General features: G+C 51.0%; 2 protein-coding genes across 17 annotated transcripts in view; one reads left to right on the top strand and one right to left on the bottom strand.

Annotated features, from left to right (window-relative positions):
- Foxp (forkhead box transcription factor P) overlaps positions 1-21,802 on the top strand; it is a 245,951-nt gene that overhangs the window by 128,385 nt on the left and 95,764 nt on the right. The window lies entirely within an intron of this gene.
- The window catches only part of LOC143211556 (uncharacterized), a 31,115-nt gene that overhangs the window by 8,105 nt on the left and 1,208 nt on the right, over positions 1-21,802 (bottom strand). Inside the window, exon 3 of the mRNA XM_076429337.1 lies at positions 1-21,802. This exon is cut by the window's left edge and continues 8,105 nt beyond it. Coding sequence (XP_076285452.1) covers positions 21,591-21,802 — 212 coding nt within the window. The 3' untranslated portion in view covers positions 1-21,590.

Genomic DNA, 21,802 nt, shown 5'->3' with positions numbered 1-21,802 from the left:
CATCCCCCACGCGTACGGAAACACAGCCTCTCGCGCGAAACACCACGTGGCTCCTGTCCCGGCCTCGTCCTCTGCCAATTATATGTATATCTCCTTGACCACCCTCAATCTCATCACCTGCGAACTCTGCTCTGAATTTTTTGCACATCGTTAACATAAATGTTCCAATTTCCCGAACGGTGTTCGAGCATTGAAAAATTTATTAGGATTGTAAGGTAATCCGTTTTAAATTACTACATAATATAATAATTCACTCTGGATACATTAATCACTACATCGGGAAATTTATTGGGGTACATTTTTCAGAGAGGGTGGTTTCAAAAAAGGAATTCTACCGTGCGATTATTTTACGCTGTAAAATAATTTCGTAATTTATTTTACGTATATCAGTCACCAGTCCGCGGATCTTTATAGAAATTTCCATTTTCACAAATCATTTTAGACGAGCCAGAACAAGAGACAATTTTATTTCGCCGACTGAAGGTTTGCCAATGCTGGAAATTAAGTAGAAATCTAATTAACTGTAGTTAACCGGAACGTTTTATCGTAGCCGTGAAGTTGAACGTGTGGGAGCACTAAATTGATGGAGTATTTATTCAAAACACATGTTTAACGTTTCACGGTATGTTCCAATCTGAGTCCACATGTTAATTACAAACGAACGTCGGTCATTAACAACAAATCGATCATCGGCACGTAACGACGATCAGTAAGGCGTTCGCCAGATCGTGCCAGCTGATCACCAACGTATCTAACATTTAATACCTACAAAATACAATACAATAAGTGAAGTTGAAATGCTCCTCGTAAAAATGAGCGATAAGCTGAGAAAGCTAGTAGGAGCAGTTAGACGCGGCAGTCCCAGCAAGAACAGATTTACTTTCGGTGGCTCCTAACGAGGAGCCTAACCGAAGGCAAGTCGAGTTAGATCCAACAATGGAGCGGAGGCTGGCAACCTTGTAAATAGATGTCTGGAGCGTGCCGGCGTTACTCGCATATCGCTATACGCTGCAAGAAATGGTACAACGTCGGAAGTTCCGGGGCGAGATAATAGCGCGGCGGCTGATTCTACGCCCTACATCGAGGCTCCTTACATGCTCACGTATGCACGGCCGGGTAATTAGTGTCTTAATGAAGCTCGGGCGGCGGCTCTAAGGGGGCCCGGGACTCCGTAAATAATTGCCAACATGCGCGATCTCACGGTCGAGGAGTTCGCTCGCGATTTCGATCGCGAGAATGCCGCGGGTCGCGAACTTTTTCCGCACGCTCGGTTCGCGTGATCCACCCAGGCACAGGCATCGCGCATTATTAATTTAATAATCGGACGGCGCTCTTTTAACTTCCCTTTCGAGCCGCTCGGAGCGTGAAGGAATCCAGTTTTCGCGAGCTAATTGCCAGTCCCCGGCGATTAACTCGAACGGTTTTCCTCCTTCGATTCTCCCCCTGGGGGTGGTGCTCCGAAACGAACCAGAGTCCGATCGATAGCCGTGCTTAAAATTAATTCGAGCTCCTCTAAAAATTTTGCGCCACCGACGCGAACGGGTTCGCGATGAAATTTGCATCGCGCCTCTCCGGCAAACCTGCTCCGCGAGACGTTTGCCGATTCACATCGCCCGGAAACCCGCCACTTTACGACATGTATTATTCCGTGGGGGTTGTAAAAGAAACATAGTTTTGATTTTACGTCCTCCCGGCGATTTTTGCTCGACCGTGCGCTCGTTACCGATGCCAGACTTCGGGATAAGGGACGTCCGACGATCGTGTCACAGCCCGCAAACGTGACTTCACTGACTTTCCACGGCCCACTCCCCTTTTCACCCTGTTCACCATCCCCCTTCGTATACATACATCGCTTCTTTAACGTCTCCGGAGAACTTCGACCTGCCTCATCCGCTCGTTAACCCCTACCCCGATTTAGCGGACCATTCTTATTCTACTCGGGGGGAGATTGATATTTGAGGGACGTCCGGAAGTCTTTCTTTCGGTATTCCTTGCTCCGAGAAATTTCTGTATCATCAGAGTAATTTAATTAATGAAACTGGAACTAAACAAAACAATTTATGGAAACTACTGATCAAGCGTTTCACAGAAAGCAGGAATTTTCATCGGGCGAGTCTCGAGGGTTTCGCCACGCCAGAGACGTCGGGATAATTTCGAATTTATCCGGGGACTCGTAGAGGAAGCCGGAGATACATCGACGGGACAATCGAGTTCGCATCGGTTCTCCGGGCGCGGCGGGTCGCAGGAATCAAATGACCTAAAGTAATTCCGACTACATCTCCAGACATTACTCCCGCTGATCAATACGTACGTCCTCGCTCCCTCTCCGGCTCTGTGGGCAGAGACGCGTACGCGGTAACATCCCGACAGTAGCTCGCATCTCAAGGAGAGGAGCGGCGAAAAAAAGGGTACCGGGAAGGAAGAAAGAGAAGGAAGAGAGAAAGGGATTCCGCGAGTCTGCGGTAATCGGTCTCGCTCTCGACCTGGCTCCCCTCTCTCTCTCTCTTCTCCTGATCCCCCACCCCCTAAAATTTTTTACCTTCCCCCCAAAAAGTGGTGGGGGTTCTGTTCGGAGGGGGTCACGTGGATCGCCGTGAATACCGAGTGGGCGGATGACACGGGAAGCTAGAAGAGGCGAGCATTGCGCGCGCACTTCGATGTGTGAATCGCGTTCTACGACTATCGTAACCGCACACACAGGTATCCGCACACACATATATAGGTGCACACATTTTCGAGCATGCGTGTCTAGTAGAAGAGGTAGGTGGGTGCCGCGTCGGCCGGGTGTACACGTGTGGGTGTACAGACACAGCGATGCAGTTGTGCATCTCCGGCGGAGGAACGATTTAAAGCCGGGATAGTGGAGGAGTAGTCGAAGAGGAGACGCTCGGCAGCGGATGGTGGTGGCTGGATGGGTGGCGGCGGTGGTGGAGGAGCTGGTCCTCTTCCCTGGCTAGGAGGATAGCTGGTGGTGGAGCTCCAGGAACGGAGGAGAGAGAGAGGCGGTGTGGCGTGGTCGACGAGGTGGAGGGAGAGTCGGAGGAGAGAATAGAGATCCGAGAGATCTCCTCTTAGCCGACGATGCAGCTCGATGGTCTACCGGTACGGCGGAGAGAGAAGAGTGGAGAACGGATGCAGGACAGAGCCAGGATGAGCCGCGGTGAGAGAGAGACGGGGACGAAGCGCGAGAGAGCGAGAGAGGAACGGGCGTGTAGGCGGACCGGAGAGAGGAATTCCACGGAGGCGTGTCTTCCCCGGCGCACCAGGTGCAAAGGTGCGCGAACGCGACGTTGCCACGCCTTTTCCACGGGGCGACGTGGCCTACAACCGTTCCACGTCGACGTCGACGGCCGCGACGCCAGCGACGACGACCACCACGACGACGACGTCGGCGACGAGGTCGACGTAATAACCACCTCCTCCTCGTCTAACGACGGTGGACCAAGGGTGCGACTGTCTTCCTCTGCATCTAGCCGGGACACATCCCCCTTGCGCGTTGTCTTCTCTTCCTCTCTACCTCTCTCCACCTTTCTCTCGGTACTCCTCGAACGCTGCGCCACCCACCCCCTACCACCTTCAACAGGGGGTACGATGTTAACGGACGGGTCGCGTCCTACCCAACCATCCAGAATCCAGCTTCTGGTGTCAACGTCCCGAACTTTCCACCGGCTTCTCTCCTGAATATGCACCTTCCCCGGCAAGGGGAACGAGGGGTGGAACCAGAGAGGAATCAAGAGGGCACCCTTGCTCTCTCTCTCCTTCTCCTACGGTTCTACGAGCGCAACCAAGGGGGCGGTTGGACAGCGGGCGGCGCAACGGCGGTTCTTTCTGTCTTCCAGGATGCCTCGCGACCGGAATGCAGGATCACCGTATTCGGCATCACGTAACGCGTCCACCTTCCGATGCACGGTAAACAGAAATGGCGCGGATGCGAACGTGATCCTCCACACCATGCCCGCAGAGACCCTCGATATGGCTGCTCCCGCCGACGCGGGGCGCAGCCCCCTGGAATTTGTCTTCCGAGATGCGAATTTTCGGAGCGCTGTTTGCGGAGGATCGAAGCCATTTTTGTTTCCCACCGGGAAAAAGTTCTGCGTTCTACCCGCTCGAGCTCCAAGGCGAATTTCCCTTCTTCCTGCGAAATTCCCGGATTTTTTTCGATGATACTTGATCTGGGATTGGTCGTCCGTGCATTGTAGTTTCGGGAAATGGGTTTCTAGATTCGAAAGTCAGTCAATGTATTCAGTGATTTATTAGATTTGAACAACAAATTAGTCTAGCTGGAATACCAGGTAAGAAATGTGTTTTTAAGTGGAAGGAAGTTTGGAGTCGATACGTTAGGGTACTACGTCAATTAGATTTATGCAACCGAGATCGTCAGCACGTACGTAACTCGCGGAACGGCCCTAGACGCGTGTAACTCGACGTCTGGACGTCTGGGCGTAAAATAAATCGTTCCCCTGGAAACGTATCGCAGTTACGATCCATTTGCATTAAGGGATGGAAACGTGGAATTCGAGCTCGATAAACGTATTTGAAGTACACGAAGTTCCCAAACAGATCCCCCGACCGTAATACGCGCGCCGTTGTAATACTTATATCTCGTTACACACAGTGTCGCCCGGCTATTAATTATTCGCCTCCTGCCTCGCGGTACGATTCTCGTAAAACGCTTTAATTACGGTTTCCTATCCGCCGATGGGAGCGTTCTTTTGTATGACAATTGATTTAATACGTTCTGCTACGTACGGCGCCGACAAAAAATTTATAGAAGACAAATACCGCTCGAATTTATTCTTTCCGACCATGCGGCTGGTAAATCCACGATTCCCCGGTCGGATAGCGACGCTTCCTATACCGCTGAGAACCGTGTTAACGCTGATTTATAAATCGCCTCTTCAGATCCGCTAATTTATCATTTTCCGCCGGACGTTCCTCCGCGTACCCTGCGCGCTTCTGAATTATTCAAAAATATGTTCGATCTCTCTGTACACAGAACTCCCCGCCACACCAGAATTTGTTCTACGTTCGTTTGAAATTTTTACATCGTCGTTGCTTCCATTCTTTCCACGTTTTCGTTACCGATCATCTTCATTTAGATCGTTCGCTATCGCTCTCGTTACAGATTCAGGATTCTTTGAGAACACGCTTCTCTTGGTCCGGTCTTAAACTCGAAGAAGCAATATCGGCAGCGTCTGAAGCAGACGTCTCTCTCGGTAGATTCGATCCGGGCAGACACTACAATAAGCGCGATGCACCGGTCCGTATGCGACATTTCGCATCCCCGTAATCGTTCGTCCTCTCCGCCGCGGTTATTGCGTCCCCCTGCCGTTTGGCTCGAGATCTTCGAGTCGGTCCTTCTCTCTCCCGTTGTTTCCTGGGTCGTATCACCGCGTTCTATCACCGTCTCCTACGTACCTTGCCCCCAACCTGGTCCTCTGCTGCCCCTCACCACCGGCACTTACACCCCTTCCACCTGTCCCTCTCTCTCTCTTTCTCTGTTCGAGGTCTCTCTGCTCCGCGATTCCATTCCTGCGTTGTTGAACTATAACTCTCTCTAGGAAGGCAGTGGCAGCTATTACGCCGGCTCCTAAGCTATTACGGCATCTGGGAAGCTCGTTGGCGCTGCCACGACCGTCGAGGAGGTGGGAGGGGGGTTGCCGAGGAAGTGGCACCGGGTAGGAGGAACACCGGGTACGGCCGAGGTAAAGAGGAGGGGTGGTGGGCGTCGGGTTAGGTGAGGTGATGTATTGAGATCCCATTGTATCCACGGAATCCCCTAAGATTGCCAAACGACGTCCTCTCCCGCTTCACTCTTCGCCTTCCATCTTCCGCCGCCCACGTTCACCCCGGTCCACCCCCTGCACACCCCCTCCCGCGCATAATACGTCACCGGTGGAAAGGCGAGCGCCGCCGGTCTACCTTTCGTTGAGTCCCCGCTTCTCTCTGCGCCCGTATATTTCTCTTTTCCATTATTTTTTGTCTCTCCGCTTCCTCCCCGTACCTCTTCCACCCTCCAGTTCCACCACCACCACCCTCTTCTCGCCCTTTTCTCGAACCTCTACCTATGCAGATGCGCTGGAATATTCATGCCGACGACAGAAACGGAAAAAACAGCATCGGGATCGACGAGCTCCGGTTCGACGATACTAACCTGCACCCTCTCACTTTTTCGCCGACCCGGCGATGCTGCCTCGCGGGGTCCCGACGATTTTCAACCCCCCCGCCCCCTCGAAGCACACCCCCGCACGCCTTTAATAATACGACGTCGCAAGCGGCCGCAACCGCGTGCAGTATCGAGAGCCCGCATAATATCTGCGCCGCGATATTGGCGAGGGTTGCGCTGCTCGCTCCTAGTCCAGGAAGAAAGGGAGGAGAACACGGAAGGAGGAGGACACGGGGGGGGGGTAGAGCGACAGATGCACAACGGGAGAAATTCAAATTTTTTAGCGAACGCCCGCCGCTTCAATAACAACCTTTATTATTTTAACGACCTACGCCTCCGACGCCACCTTTGTCGCAGACTTCGACCCGCCGAACACCACCGAGACTCGAAACCCCGATGCTAATCAGCACACACGCGAATATTCGTCCCCATTCTCGCGGTACACCTTCTGCTGAAATTGATTTTTTGCCTGATGCAGAAAAGTAGAATTTTCGACTTGGTTCCTGGGTCTTGCGATCGATTGTCTTTGCACAGCACGCGGGGAACTTCTTCCGAATGCGGGTTGCGAACGGTAAATAGCGAGGGAGATACGTTTATAACACGGCCAGATCAATAACACGTCGCACAGAGCCACCGTACAAAGACGGAAACTACCATTATATCCGATGGCAGCCTGCAATTTGGTTAAAAATAGCTGTTTCTGTTTATTATTTGCTGGCTTCGTTCAACACAGGATTACCATTTTCCACTTGGCCGGTATTTTCTCTGGAGGCGAACTAACGAATATAAAATCCAGCTGACTCTCCTTCTGCCATTGTAGCACAAGTAGGACGAAAGTAAGCGAAACCATTGTACCTCTAAGTACACAGAGAGTCGCTCGGCAACGTATAATGTGTATGAAGTAATCTTTTACATTTGATCTTTCGCTGGATATTTGACCACGCTTCTCGATAAATATCGCGCGCTGCCCGCGCACCCGATAAATCCCGAAGCGCGCGTGCACACATACGGGAAGTCACAGTCCCCGGTTAAGCGCACCGCGGCAACCCCATTTGCCCACGCTAATCCGTCGTCGCCGAGACTGATCGTCCGGTAGTGGGAACAGCGTGGATTTTAATTGGCGAATCGCCAATCTCCGCCTCGATACACAATCTAGTACAAATATCGGCGCTATGTCGAGGCAGTGGCGGTCAACGCAAATGCAATTTGCGCATTCTAGTCCCTCCCGCGTTTGTTGGGGGGCGGGAGGGGAGGGAGAGAGGTCGGAAGATCGATATTTGGTAAATATTTGTGGCGAGTCGAAACAACAGAGATCGAAAGGACTCCCCTGCTCTCTCTGCGCATGGAGCGCACAGGATGTTTGTTTCGCGAGCGAGATTCCATTCGGGCCGGGCCGGGCCGGAAAATAGCGTGGGAGGGTTCGCGTCATCGGTAACGTCATGCACGGACGCTCAGACGGAACGCTTGCTTGCCGATGCCGATGCGGCACGCGATGCATCGCGCCCCGTGCTAAAAACTGTACGTCATCGGTGCTATTTGCGATCTCCCTTGGCTCGGGACTTGCCATCGATCGTGTTTCGCGAGGTCCGCAACCTTCGATCTGAATTATTCCGGCTGCTCTCCTCGGGATCAACGGGGGTAGTCCACCTCTCCTTCTAGATCGCGGCTGACATTATTCCGGAACGATATTTAATATCGATAATTTTGCACTATCTACGATCGACATAAAGGAAAATTCAATATTTTGAACGATGGTACAGCAATTTTTAGTGGCGACTCTCCGAGTCACTATGACCCACTCTGACCCATAAACCCAGCGTGGTGTCACGGTCCCGTCTAGTTTGGTATGTATAGTCTGAGTTTGAAGCACGCAGGGTGCTGTTCGCAGCAGAGGAATCGGAGCGCGGTAACAAGTATCTGGAAAAAGCGATCGCCCGGAGACAATCGCGCTGCCAAAGAAGTCAACGTCCCCGGCAGCCTGTGCCGATCGAGACAAATGAAAGAACCGCAGCCCGACGAGGCGAGAAGTAGACGTGGCAAACATTCGGATCGTCTCGTCAGGCGGACACGTCGTTTCTCCTGACGAGACTGAAAAGGGATGCAAGTAGACGTCCGCGGAATGATATTCAGAGGGATGTAGAGGACAGAAAGAGGACGGGGGTGGATGGGGGATGAGAACCAAGGGGAGGGAAAGTTCGCCGGATCGGTGTCCACGGTGGATAAAGTGAAAGATTCTCTCGGCTGACGGCGAGGAGGGTGTGGAAAACGGGATGGTCTCGTGTGACAGGGGTTGAAGAAGAACCACGCCAGTCGGATGGTCACCCTACGTGCCAAGAATTCCTCGACGCGAAGACGTGGACCTCAGAGCCGCACCGAAGTGTCTGTCTTTGGTGTTGCCGAGGTTTTCAGGGAATGGCGGGAATGGCGGTGTCGCGGGGGTGGGGGGGGGGAAGAGCGGAGGAAACGATGGCAAGCGAGAGCAACAGTCGCTGAATAAACACAAAGTCCAGTTAAAGTCGTAATAAATGTCTCCTCCTTTCCGATGGGTTCTTCCTCCCCCGTTCGTCTCCCTTCCGACACCAGCACGAGACCAGCACGCCCTTCTCTTTCGCTCTTTTCACGCCCGGCGTGCTTGCTTTCCTTTCTTTCGCGGAGACAAACGGTATTGAGGGTGAAAATTGACGGCTTTATCGTGCCGCTTCCGCGAGAACTTTCCGAGGATTTGCCTCTTCCTTCTTGACGGTTTCGTATTTTCCGGTAGACATTCTACCGTTCTGCAGTCTCCAACTCCCCCCACCAGAAGACACCCCCGGGTCCAGCGATTGTCTCGGGGAAGTCTTTAAGAAAGACTGATTGGACGCAATCAGGTATTCCGTTCGTTTAATCGCGACGCCCGCTGCCAGCTGATCCTTTCGTCCTGCCTACAAATATTGTTTTCTTCGACCCCTATTTATCCTCTCGCGGGACTCGCGAAGATTGCAAAGTAAAATTCATCGTCCGGATAATTGGACTTTTTTTTATATCTAGCAATATTTTAGATTGAAAGCGAGGAAAGAGTATTCGTGGAAATTATATCGAAGTTGTTCGCCTAGTATCGTTTGCTATCGCGATGGCGAGTCAGTTCGACTAACGGGAAATCCCCTTGTCGCGATGAAACCGCGTGCAACCGCGGCTGAAAGTTTCAGCGACAACGATAAAGTTGCTATGTGTACTGCGATATCCGACAACGCCGAATAAATACACGGCCGATAGATATTTATTTTTCTGCTTTGTGGCGGCTTAAACCTGGAGAGATACGCGAATAAACAATCCCGACATATGTTTCTCTTCCACTTGTCCCGCGGGCTCTTCTGCGCCAGCGTGCTCTTCAATTACGTAACCTGTAATGGACAGGTATCCGACAACAGTAACCATGCCGCGGATGTATATCGAGAAGATGGGATTTGTTTAACGATACGCGAAATAATTTGAAATATCGTGCACAGAGAGAGAACGGCAGAAGCCATCCATTTCGATCGATTTTACATCACTTCTAGCCGGAATCTCTGAAATGACCAACGCTTCGAAATTAAACGAATAAACGGAGAATCAAGCGGGAGACATCTGCTCACTTTTTAGTACGGTTTTATTGGCAAAACAAATTTTTTATAGATTCTACAGATCATTGCTTTCCAACTGAGATCTTCTCCGAGGATTGAAATTGCTGCTCCATTTAACTTTCTGTGCAAATCAGAAAAATGAAAAATTCATCCATGGTATAAATTGCATTTTTTTGGGTATTGAGAAGTTTAAAGCGTCAGAATTGAGAAGACAACGAGTCCGCTGGTCTAAGATTCCTCGTACCGTCGAGCAGAAAGATGGCCGGTTTCGCCGCGTTGCCGAGAAGAAATTACAAACGAGCCCGGTAACTCGAGGCAGCCGGTGTTGGATTGCACCTGCACGAATCGCATCAGTGGCAGCTGACTCGATAATCTTGTTGCGTGGCGTTCGACGAGGCGGCGAGTATGTGTACGTGGAATAAAACTCGGCTGGAACGGTTACCTCGAACGGATCAGCGAAACATCGATGGTACTCGATGGAAAAACGATCTCGTCACGTTCATCGCGGCGTAAACATCCTGGGAAAAGCATAGCGAACAGAGAAGAAACCACCGGGGAAGGGGGAGGGAGCCATCGGCCGCAGAAGAAGAAGCAAAGTAAAGACAATCGCGCGCAATTGGCACATGAAATTTAAAGAAGCAAGGTCGGTGTGGGGCGCGGGTGGAAGGGCCGGTCGCTTCACTCAATATACCCACGGTGTTCGAGCCCTTATTCTTTTCTCTTCCTTCCAGCTCGCTGGAAATTTACATTTCCTCCCTTACTGCTCGAACTGTCTGTTTATCCCGCTTTCTTTTAAAGAGCCGCTGGTGGCTATGCCCTTCCCCCTTTTCTCGAGCCCCTGAATTCTAACCCATCGCCCCCTGGAATTCGCTCCCCGCCTCCTCTTCTCTCTCTCTCTCTTCGACCGTTTCCGTCTCGTCTCCTCCGAATCTCTCTCGACTTTTTCCTCTCCTTTCTCCTCTGCTAGACGTCGTTCTTCCACGAACCCGCAGCACCTCATCTTCCGCTACACAGAGACAATCCTCCATTTACGCCGAGATTACGCTTCGTTGGCCGATAATCGAAAATATGCCATCGAATAACGCCCCGGAATTATTTGTAGCCGAGCTGCCACCCCCGCGCCGGTGATGAGAGACAATCGGCCAAGAAAGAGGGTTCAAGGATCCAAGGATTCTCTGGATCACGGGAGGGTGCGTTGATATTTTGCTGCGTACCCGCAGCAGTCGCGGGCTAAACAATATTTTCGTCGGTCAGAGCGAGTGTGCTTTAACCCTGTTATTCTCTTCAATTGTTATCCCGGCGTTTTCGGTAGCCATACAAACATATTTCTCACAATCGATGCAGACAATTTTTATTTCGCACAAAGAGGAGCGGTCTAGTTACTTTCGCAAGCAGGCGAAAAGAAAGAGCGTATTGATTTTGCATAACGAGTACCGCTGAAGATAGACATTTCGAAAGAATCCCGCACCCCCTCGCCGGATAAATACAGCCGCCGAATGTTTTCATTTTTTCTTCTTTAATTTATCGAAGGGTAGCTGATTCCTCTGGAAAGTTTTCCAGCAGACGCCGCCCGCCGCGCGGGGTTTATTAAAACATTCAATTTCGTATATTACGCATTCGTTACTCTTATCTCGAGGGTGCGCTCGGTTTGCTGCGGGGGTGGAGGGCCTGGTCGCGTTGCTCGGAATCGGGACGTGTCATTTCGGAAACGTCGCTCAATAAACGAAAGAGGGATCAGCATTCGCGGCGGGCCGTAATCCACGGATCAGATGCCGAAATCAGCGGGTAATTGACGCAATTTCTTCGTCCCCACCCCTACAATGATGCCCCCCTTCGCACCACCCACGATTCTCTCGAAGGATTTCTCTGAAGAGAGAGAGAGGAGGACCTCGGAGGAAATCGAGAAGGGGTAGAAAAAGAGAAACGAGGTAGGGGCCGGGGAGCGAGAAGGATAGACCAGACCACAATCTCTTTTTCTCGGGTCCTCGGTTCCCGTGAGTCGGTTTTAGCGAGGGCCCTCAAAGCCAGAGCCAAGTCTCTCGCTCGCGGAAGAAGCGAACCTTTAATAAAGAGCTTAAGCGAGCTAAATAGAAACATTTTTCCGTCGGCTTGACTCGGGCTTGCTTCCTCGAGTTCTTGGCTCCGTTGCAATGAAATGAGTCGCGGCTGCTCGTGCATAAGTAATCCGCAGATGAAGGTAGCCCGACCCCTTGCACACAGCCATCCTCCGCGCAGTCGAGATACTGCCTCGACTTATATCGGTTGTCTCGATCTTTAAGAGCCGACCGGGCTCATCCAGAACAGACTCGATCGAGGAGAAATAAAACTTAGAACTCGCACCGCCACTGCGTAAATCGGCGACACCGATTTTTCACACCCTCAAGTTCCCCGGATATTTTACTAGTTTCATGATTGATTTCTTCTTCTTCCTTAGAAGATTCTAGGATCTTCAACGGCTTTTAATTGACCGAAGCGAATTTCATATTTAACGTACGGGGATTGTTTTGACACTTTTAACATTCGCGGAGACTGTGTTTCATTAATGATCCAGGCGGGATCCGAGGAGGATCTTTAATCATTCCTCGCGAGTTTTTTCCCGGCGCATTACCTCCTGACGTTCCGTGGAACAGGATCCATGTGTCGTCGGCGCTTTAGAGGCGCTAGTGTGGGGGCTCGTTTGTGGCGCAAGCCACTCGATGGGGGAAGGATTCGGTAATTATTCGCCATAGGCTTGAAAAATTGCCACCTAATCCCGAAATCGATAGTCCCGGCAGAGAACGCGCGAGTGTAAGGAACACCCTCTCTCAACCTTCGTCTCGCGTATCAGTTTTTTTTTCTTTCTCTCTCTTCTGCCAACCCCCTGACAGGATGTAAAAATAAGGGGGTTGAAAGTCTGGCGGCTGGCCTTCTCTAGAACGACGCCTCCCCACAACGTTGTCGTATTATGAAAATAATGTATCGATATCGTAATAAGGGAATGATTGGATACGTCCGCCCTGATATATTCATCGGCACCCCTTAAATTCACCCCTTCCCGCGAGGCGCTCACCTCGACTATTATTCATATAACGTATGGGGCTTTGCGAGGTGTCTGGGTTATATCTTTCGGGACGGTAAAGCACCATTTTTTCGGTGAGACATTGCGGGCATAACGAAAGATGGAGAAGCAAGCCCGGCGTCCTCGTTGCTGGGAAACAAATCTCCCAGCCACCCTCGGAATTTTCGAAAATGCTGTTCCTCCACGCAATTGACAATTACCACTGGTGGCTGACGTATTTATTTAATTCGTTAACGAGTTTAACACTGTAGAATATACTCCCACCGAAAGAATTTCTTCATCCGAAGTTCCGCCGAGTTTGATAAATAAATGACTGTAGCTCTCCGGAGGCTACGGACTGGAAATCAGCCGCAATGTCTCCTGTACACGAAGAATTCAGATAAACGCAGTTCTACTCCAGTTCTTGCGAAGAGCAGCTCACGAAAATGTTCTAACCAACGCATACATTTACATCGCCTTACACCGAGCGACTTCCTCGCGGCCGATACATTATGAACGACCTCGCCGAGCAGCAGCGGCCCGTCTAGAAACCTACAAGTCAGAAATCCGCGTCAACGAAACTCATCTGTGGCTCCCTTCGTTTCTCTCGCTCTTCACCCTGACACTGCACTCATACAAACGTTACCCGGGGGTCTTCCCGAAGTTCGCAACACCGGGCTGCACGTACGCGACGGCCGGATTAAACGGAGACGGAACGAGCCACCCCCTTGGTAATCGGCTCGTCTCGCGATCTCTCGACCGATGTATAATTTATAAAACGGCATTAAATTGTCTAGGTCGCAGACTCGCTCTGTTTCTAACTGGAGACGCCGTTTGGGGTGCGAGTAATCTTCCCTGCTGACTGAAAAATGTCCTCTTCGTGCAGCGTTGGTGCAAAATATACATTTTCGCATTTCATTGCAATTTGATCGAAAGATAGCTAATAAATAAAATTCCTGACGCCTCGAATAATGAGTATACTTGAGAGTGAGCTCGACGTTGGCGGGGCATAACGCGTTTGATGGGCGAGAATAAAGAATTAAGATCCAACAAGACCGAAAAGAAAAACCGAAGCACTCGAGGCTCCGCCGTCTTTTAGTCGTTCGCGGTTGGAGGGTGCTCAGCCGTGTAGTGTCAATGAATAAAAATTTGCGGCGAGGGTGGCCTCTCGCGTTTGACGCCGATTTTAAAGCTTACCCTCGAACCGCCCGGCCTCTGCCGTCGCCGCACGGTCTCTTACCCTCTCGCATCCTCTATCTTCCTCTTTCTTCTGCGGAGACATTACTTTATACTGCGGTAGAGCATCGCGAGGAGTCACGGTTCGCAATCAGCGGTGGCTGAAACTCGCACTTATTTTCGCCCGAGTGCCCACGGCCCTCACGAAACCATCCCCGTCGAACCGACCCCCCTCCTACCGCCACCCCATTCGCTACACGAGCCAGCGATCCCAGAATAAGACGGTTTCGCCTCGGGATCATTATGCCACGCCTTAAGTCGAGCTAATATGTCCTTTCTCTGGCAAGACACCCCCGAGAAACCCTCCCTCCACCCCCACGCACGGAAAGTTTGCCTGCCGCCGCGGTCCGTGAAATACTTCTTCGGCAACGCTGCACGTTACCCAGAAAATTAATCGCCATTCCCTCGAATAAACAATTTACGTAATATTCATCGCTCGAAGGAACACAAGCACGACAGACGCAACGAATCAATCAAGTCGAAATGAGAACGTAGAATTTTGTAAAAAGACGTGGCAATCCTTCAAAGATCCCGACGGAGGAGGCAGACCTTCTCCCCAGCAAGAACCACTGGACGCGCCCGCGTGAATAGCTGACAATTGTGCGGCCAAGGGATGAAGTTGCAAGTCGAAGGAAACTGGGAAACTTCATAAATCACCGGAGGGACGTGCGGATCCCGAAAGTAGGCACGCAGCAGCCTCGCAAATGTGCGAACGCACGTGTGCGGTCCTGAGCTGGGAACGCGGACGAGTACACGTGTGCGTGGGCCCTTATTTACTCTAAAAGGTAACGGGAAAAACCGAGGTCTGTCCATCTATATCTAGCTCTCGGAGCCTGACCGTTCTCACAGTAAATATATCGAAGTGAATTGCAACTCGGTCCCTAATCCCACCCGAAGACCCCGTGGCCGAGGCGTGATCCATGGCGCGGCACTAAATTTCCTAGGAATTTATACGGTCCTTCCGTCTTCGGCCCGAATGCTCGAAAATGTTGAACATTTCATTAAAAAATCGGATGATCTGCTACAAAAATATTTGACAGTTTATATTTTATCCATGATGAATGTCGAATGGAAATATCTTGCGGGGCGAATTTCTCGAGGGAGTATACGAAAGCTCGAATGCTCGAAAATGTTGAACACTTCATTAAAAAAATCTGGTGATCCGTTTGAAAAAATTTGAACAGTGTATATTTTATCCATGACGAATGTCGAATGGAGATATCTTACGGGGCGAATTTCTCGAGAGAGAGAGAGTATACGAAAGACGAGGCGCTCGCCGTGAATGCCGACCGAAAACCGAGATGGACCGGAGATGATGAAGCGATCGCCGATCGACGTCGGTACATTCATCATGCTCGGTGTTTTGAATAGGTCAGGAGCCTTGTGACAGCGTGGTTCCTCGGATGGAGATCGTCCAGGCTACATAAATTCCGTCGAGACCCGTCCGGGTTCATGGATATCTCTTTCGGTCGGCGGCAAACGACGATAACGAATGTATAATTAATCCTATTGCGTTAAAATGATAATGACAGCGGCTTTATGCGTCCTAACCCGGAAAAAGGAAACAATCGTAAAGTATCCGTATGCTCGGAGAGCCCAGTAAACCTCTTAAGCTTAACTGTAAAGCGTCCAAAGTTACCTTTTAGTGGGTGATTAGCAAAAGCGAGCTCACCTTTTCAGCGGCCAATTACAGGAGATTCCGGAATAATCCTATTACCCACATTAGCTCATTATTGCATAACTGTACCTCAACGTGCCGACCGCTTAGTCCTCGTTGGCCCCGTCGTTCCTGCGAATGTCTATTTCGAATGCTTTTGTCGAACTCTGATACCATCCGTCTGATACAGCCTTTCTCTCTCCTTCGATCCCAGCTTTCGCCCGACGACCCGGGAACATTTCGGTACGAATCATCGGGTTGTTAACCGGAAAGGACGATTGCTATCTCGTCAGTGCCATCTACCCATGTTCCCTGTATTATTTCTACTGTATTTTCTTTTATTTAACAGTTTCATGAAATTTTAACGTCCATTTCGGTGCTAAGTAGAATGTCCTAACAGGCTATGGTACACCCTCGGGGTGAGTTGAATCGTCATTGGTGTCTGGCAATATCCTGCCAATTATTTTTAGTGCATCCCCTTTTGTTTAAGTGCTGTAGCACTTCGGAGAATTGCTCGGACGATGTACCAACGATTATTAGGGGTTGAATGTCTGCTCTATCATGTTGAATATATTTCATTTAAGCGTTTCACCAGTTCATTGTGATCAGCCAGTCTGTAGAACGCGTGCGAGTGCGTTCAAGGATCACCGTTCCTGCGGATTCGCTGCTCGAAGCAGGTCCTTATCCGAGATTTTATTTAGATCCCGGGCTATAAATGCGAAACGTTCCGGCCGAGCGGCCGGCCAATCAAGCGTAGGGTCGAACGTGAGCGTTAAGGGTGTTAGGACTATCCGATGTCCACACCTCTGTTGTCAGCTAATGCCCCGGCCATTGTGAGGGGTCGAGCTGGGCGAGCGTAGCGAATCTCCTTTTGCGAAGGTGTCCAGAAAAGGGAGCTCGAATGTGCTGGCCGTGAAAGAAGAAGAACTCGAGAGACGGAAGAAAAAGGGAGAGAAGATCAGGCGAAGTCAGTAACCGGCCGCGTATTAGTGGGAGAGAGTTTCACGGATTCCTGTGAGCCACCCCCGACACACCCGTTGGTCCTTGCGCCCTTAGTGGCTATCGGGTGACGGCAATCCGGCTAAATCTCTTCCACCATAAACGGCTAAACAAAGAGGTCTATTCTTCAGGAGCGGCTCCCTGCTCGCTCTCCGATCCGAGCGACCCGCGCGCTACCCTTATCGGCCTCTGTCCACCACTTACGATCATCCATCTGGATCTCCTCTTTTCCAAAGCACCGACCCGCCGGATAGTTCCGTCGCCGATCCCCGACATTGTTCCCGAGGATTTTTTCGCGATACAGCGTTCGTTTCCGGGAATCGAATCCATCTAACTCGGCCGAAGACGAAATCGATCGATCCATCTTGCTTGGAAAAGCCGGAGGGTGGGTTTCTTAATCAGGAGCGAGCAAGGAAGCTCGAACGGACGACAATGTTCCAAGTGTGTTTTCAGTTTAGGTATTAAAGAAGTAAGGGTGGATTCCCGAAGGCTCTCCCGCGTTCTTATTTCGTGGGAGTATCCGTGTGGAGCGGAGAGAGACGGAAACAGAGAGAGATGGTAGGTTAAGATCGTTCCTCTCGGTCCATAATAAAAGAAGGCAGATTAATGCCTTCGGTCTTGAATCCAATCAACATTATTCCGACAATAGTCCGCCAGCCAATACCCGTTCTACTCTGCCCGGGCTGATATTATCAACAGCCCACCCCCCCTTTCGCTCTCTCCGGCCTCTGTTCTATACGACAGTCACCCTTAACGTCTTTCTCTACCCTCGGCGTCGGTTCTCGGTACTTTCACACCCCCAGACACCTCTCGCTCTCGTTCTTAATTCCACGGCCGGATGATAAGTATGCTAACAAGAGAACCATCGGTACGGATACAGGCGTGGGCGCGGAAGAACAGGCGGCTGCTACCTTAAAGCCAAATTAACGCCACGCTCACATAAACGCCTGCCGACTCCTCCGTCAATGTTAATGTCTACCAGAAGACCATTAGCCGATCGAACATCGTCGACGGCTCGGATCGACGCTCGCTAAGGTCGAACGATCGCCTACAGGGCCGCCCCTTAATCGCCGACGCGATAAATCAGCCGCAGAAAAACGCGTTGCTGCTCCACGCGCCGATATCTCAGGGGGTGGCTTCTGCCTCGAAGAGATAAAATCTCGATCGGTCTGCGAGAATGTTCCCTGGAAGAAACAAATTTCATTTTTTCAACAACGAATGTACAATTTTGTCTTCGCTCGAGAATCTAAGATTTCCGATGGATCAGCTAACGAGGAGATTTATCCCGAAGGATCGCCGCACCCCCGTCAGCGTTACGCAAGAGGAAGGCGGCGGTTTCTCGGACAATCGCGGTCCTTTCGCGCGCAATTTGCGGCCCGCAGCCGAAATCCTTCGCAGATTGTACGTCATTCGGTTTTCGGCGGGGGTGAGCATCCCCGCGGGACCGCAGCCGGCCGCTCCCCCAATTATCTACGACACGCTGATGGCGAAACTCGCGCGTATCAGCGGCCGCATACGTGACAACGAGGCTGCGAAAACGGGAATCGGAACTATTCCACCCTTATTTCTTCGGGGGATAGGGACGCGGCGAGAGGTGGACCGTGGGGATGGTCACCCTCCAGGAAACGGGAGCAGCCACGACCGCTTAGGTTTCCGCAGCGTCGACGCTTTTTGAATTAACCGCCTGGACATTAGAATACGAAATTGATATATTATGGCCGGCAGCCACCCAGCGGCGGGGGCTGTCTTCAAACCCTCCGTTAGAAAGGCCGCGAAAACCGCGGCCACGGGGGTTGGACCTAGAACCGTGAAAGAAACTCGGGCGGATGGTCCGGTTACACATACTCTTTAGGCATGACTGGACGTCGTTCGCATCTTTCATCGCATTATCTTCCCTCGTAAAACACGCCTTTATAGGTTTCCCGAAACCCACCCCCTGACACGATTTCCTAGCTACGTCTGTCCACCCTGTGTCGCGTCTTTCCTTGGCCAACCAACCACTACGTCCCTGCCGAAGGGGACTATGGATATTAGATTTTGATGGTCGTATTTGTTAAAGAAAACCTCGGTTTACAACTTTCAAAAGTGTCTGCGCTGCGGAGCAGAGAATGTAGTCCTCGGGAATTCGGAATGAAGTGTTTCCCTCTTTGACAGTTTCGTTTTAAGAGAGGGTAGTTCCCGCAATCTTACCTCGCGGGTTAAGTACGCCGAAACAAGTCCACGTCCAACAAAATTTGTAGTCGGATGAAGTCACTTTCTCGAGAATCTTTTGCGAACAGTGTGTTCGAAACTGCGAATGTATTAGTTTCGACGAGAAACAACTGATCGAGGTAAACAGCATCCTACATTGCCGTTACACATTGAATTCAATATCAATTTAATATCTATTTAATCGCTGCATCGTTATGAACAAAATTTGGTGGTATTTCCAGTAATTCTCGTTTATTGGTAATTGCGTTAATGTACGGGTAGCTAAGTACGATGCACACGCTGTACCGTATGTCGCCGTATTTAATTGGAATGTTTCGATTGGCTGCTCCGATTGACGGTGCTACAAAATTTGATGGTATTTCCAGTAATTCTCACGGCATCGTTACGAGGCCCGGAGCCTCGAGGTGAGCACAAAGTATCCCGATTCGTTGATCGCAGGACCGGGGCCTAGACAAATGGTCATCCGGCCGTGATTATCCACGTTAGAAAAAAGCGATGAGTAATATGTAGTAAAATCCGGCGGCCGCGAGTCGAGTGACATAAACTGCGTGGTGGATGGCCGCTTTATAGTCTCGTAATTTCCATCGTAACCGCGGCGGAACGATGCCGCCGCGTTGTCTCTGCGATCCGGTGGCCGACAGACGGAGAAAGAGTGGTTCTGTCCGGCCAAGGGGGTCGTTCCTGTTCCCGCGGAGGGGGTTGTGGGGCGGAGAAAAAGTACAAGGGAGAGAGAGAGAGAGAAGAGTCCTTCGAGTGGCGCGAACTATTAAAAAGCCCGCGTCCGCTCAAATTCTCGCCGGTAGTAAATTACCCGAAAAAAGAAATAACCGTTGGATTCGACCACCCTCCGCCATCGTCACCCGCTCGGTTTTCATCCCCCCGCGCCTGTTCCCCGTTTCTCTGGCCCTCGAGCGAGAGCCCTCCTACTACTCTCGTAGCTGTCCTCGCTCGAGAGGATCGTCGGTCTCTCTTTTCTAGGGTGAAAAACCCCTCGGCCACGAAGAGAGAGAGACACCGGGCCCGGTTCTCAGATAAAAAATTAGCCGGAGTTGCAAACGTTTCCACCTTAAATCATATATTTATCGCGACATTAATTCAACCCTTTTAGGTACCCTTTTTTCCCGGGGCCGGCACTCCGCACGGAGACCGAAACGCCTCCGCTCGCCTGCCGCAGCCCCATTCCGGCCGGGCACCCTCTTTTTCTAGATCCTGTCCACCCCTCGTCTCTCTCTCCTCCTTCTTGTGCACCAATGTCCTGGACCGAGAGACTCGACGACGTACAATCGCCGTTCCGTTACTCCCCGACTCCGGCCACGGGTCCTCTGCCCGCTAATTTCTCAGATTCGAGTATTTTTATGTACCGTCGCGCGAACCTCTCTGACGGGGGTAAATCCTCTCGTTTATTATTTAGAAGGGGAGCCCCGGAACGGTACCGCGCGATCATGCTAACGTGTGCGTGGAGGGTGGCAGTGCCCGGAGACCTCCACACACCCGAAGACAACCGTTTACCTTGTCCCTCTCTCCTTTTTGATGGGGATATACGATCTCGTTATCTCTTCTTACTTCGACTCCCGGCGATTATCCTTCTTTACGGTCGGTTTGCTCGATCGCGCACACACACACACCCCGCCCATAGCCATAGAAACACGTGAACCACCATGACCGTTCTTAACCCAAGAGAGAAAGCTCGCGAGTCGCTCTTTGGTTCTTTAATTTTAATCTTTTTAACCCTTTTCTCCGCGGATGGATTATCCTGTGGCCCGTTCAAAGGACGACTCTCGCCTAATTTTCAAAGTGTCCGATGACCCCTTTTCCACGGATAACACCGGAGAGAGAACCCGCCGGAGAGTTTGTACAGTTGATTTTCTTTGTAGTCGGGGCTCGTATCTGTAGCACCACCGTTACGGTGACGTAACCGTACACCACCGTAGGATTCACGTGACCGAGACAAGCTCACAATGAAATAGGAAACCCCTGAAACCCCTGCGCGCCACGGTTGTTTACTTAATAAATACATATTTAGTGTGCACGTCACACATACGGGAACGGCTGGGCCGGCTGCGTCTATTTTTACCCCTCCCCACTTTTGTTGTCATAGGACCGGCGACGGGACTGGGGCACCCCTCTCTCGACAGAACCACCATGTGCTATGGGATACACCTAGCGACAATGGGAACGGCTCAGGACGAGGATTTGCCTCGAACTGTTCCGATACGACTGGTATCGCGCACCTAATAGAGTCGTGGAATTTTTTTAACAGGGGTTTGGTGCGCTAAAAGAAATCTCTCTAACCCCGTGCGCTACAAGTTATTCGTCTGCAGGTAAAATACAATTTTTCTGAAATTTCCAGAGCAGTGGCTCGCGCAGAGATACTGTACAGTTTCGTTCAGGTGTTGTGGGAGGATCCACGTTTTTCGAGAGATCGACGGAAGATTTTCGACGAAGTATTTCTGTACGATGCAGTTGTTGACTGGCTGTGGCGAGTGAAAGGAATATTTAAGGACAAGCCGTTTCGACGAATATTTCGTCCCCCATTTCCGGTTCGCCTATACAAACTCGAGCCGGTGGTTCAGGTTGCGTCAGACAACACGTGTACACACGTATTTACGGAGCGAGCCGTGTGTGCGGGAAACCTTCTAGCGTTTGCGCACGGCCAGTCCACCGAGGGAAAGGAATATTCATAATTTACTGACAGTCGCGCTGATTGAACAGTCCCCGGCGCCGAAAATCTTTGATATCCCGGCAAACACCGAATTTCCGTAAATATCCTTTGATCTCGTCCAGTGCGGTCGGTTCAATAATCCAGAGCTGCATTCGGCGATCAATTTTCATCCTTCTAACACACTTATCCTCTGGAAGAAATTGATCGCTCTGTCCGCGGTCTTTAACCCTCGTGT

The sequence above is a fragment of the Lasioglossum baleicum genome, chromosome 8 (genome assembly GCF_051020765.1).
Source record: "Lasioglossum baleicum chromosome 8, iyLasBale1, whole genome shotgun sequence".
NCBI lineage: Eukaryota > Metazoa > Arthropoda > Insecta > Hymenoptera > Halictidae > Lasioglossum > Lasioglossum baleicum.
The sequence above is the reverse complement of the archived record's forward strand: the minus strand, read 5'-3'. Positions and strand labels throughout refer to the sequence as shown.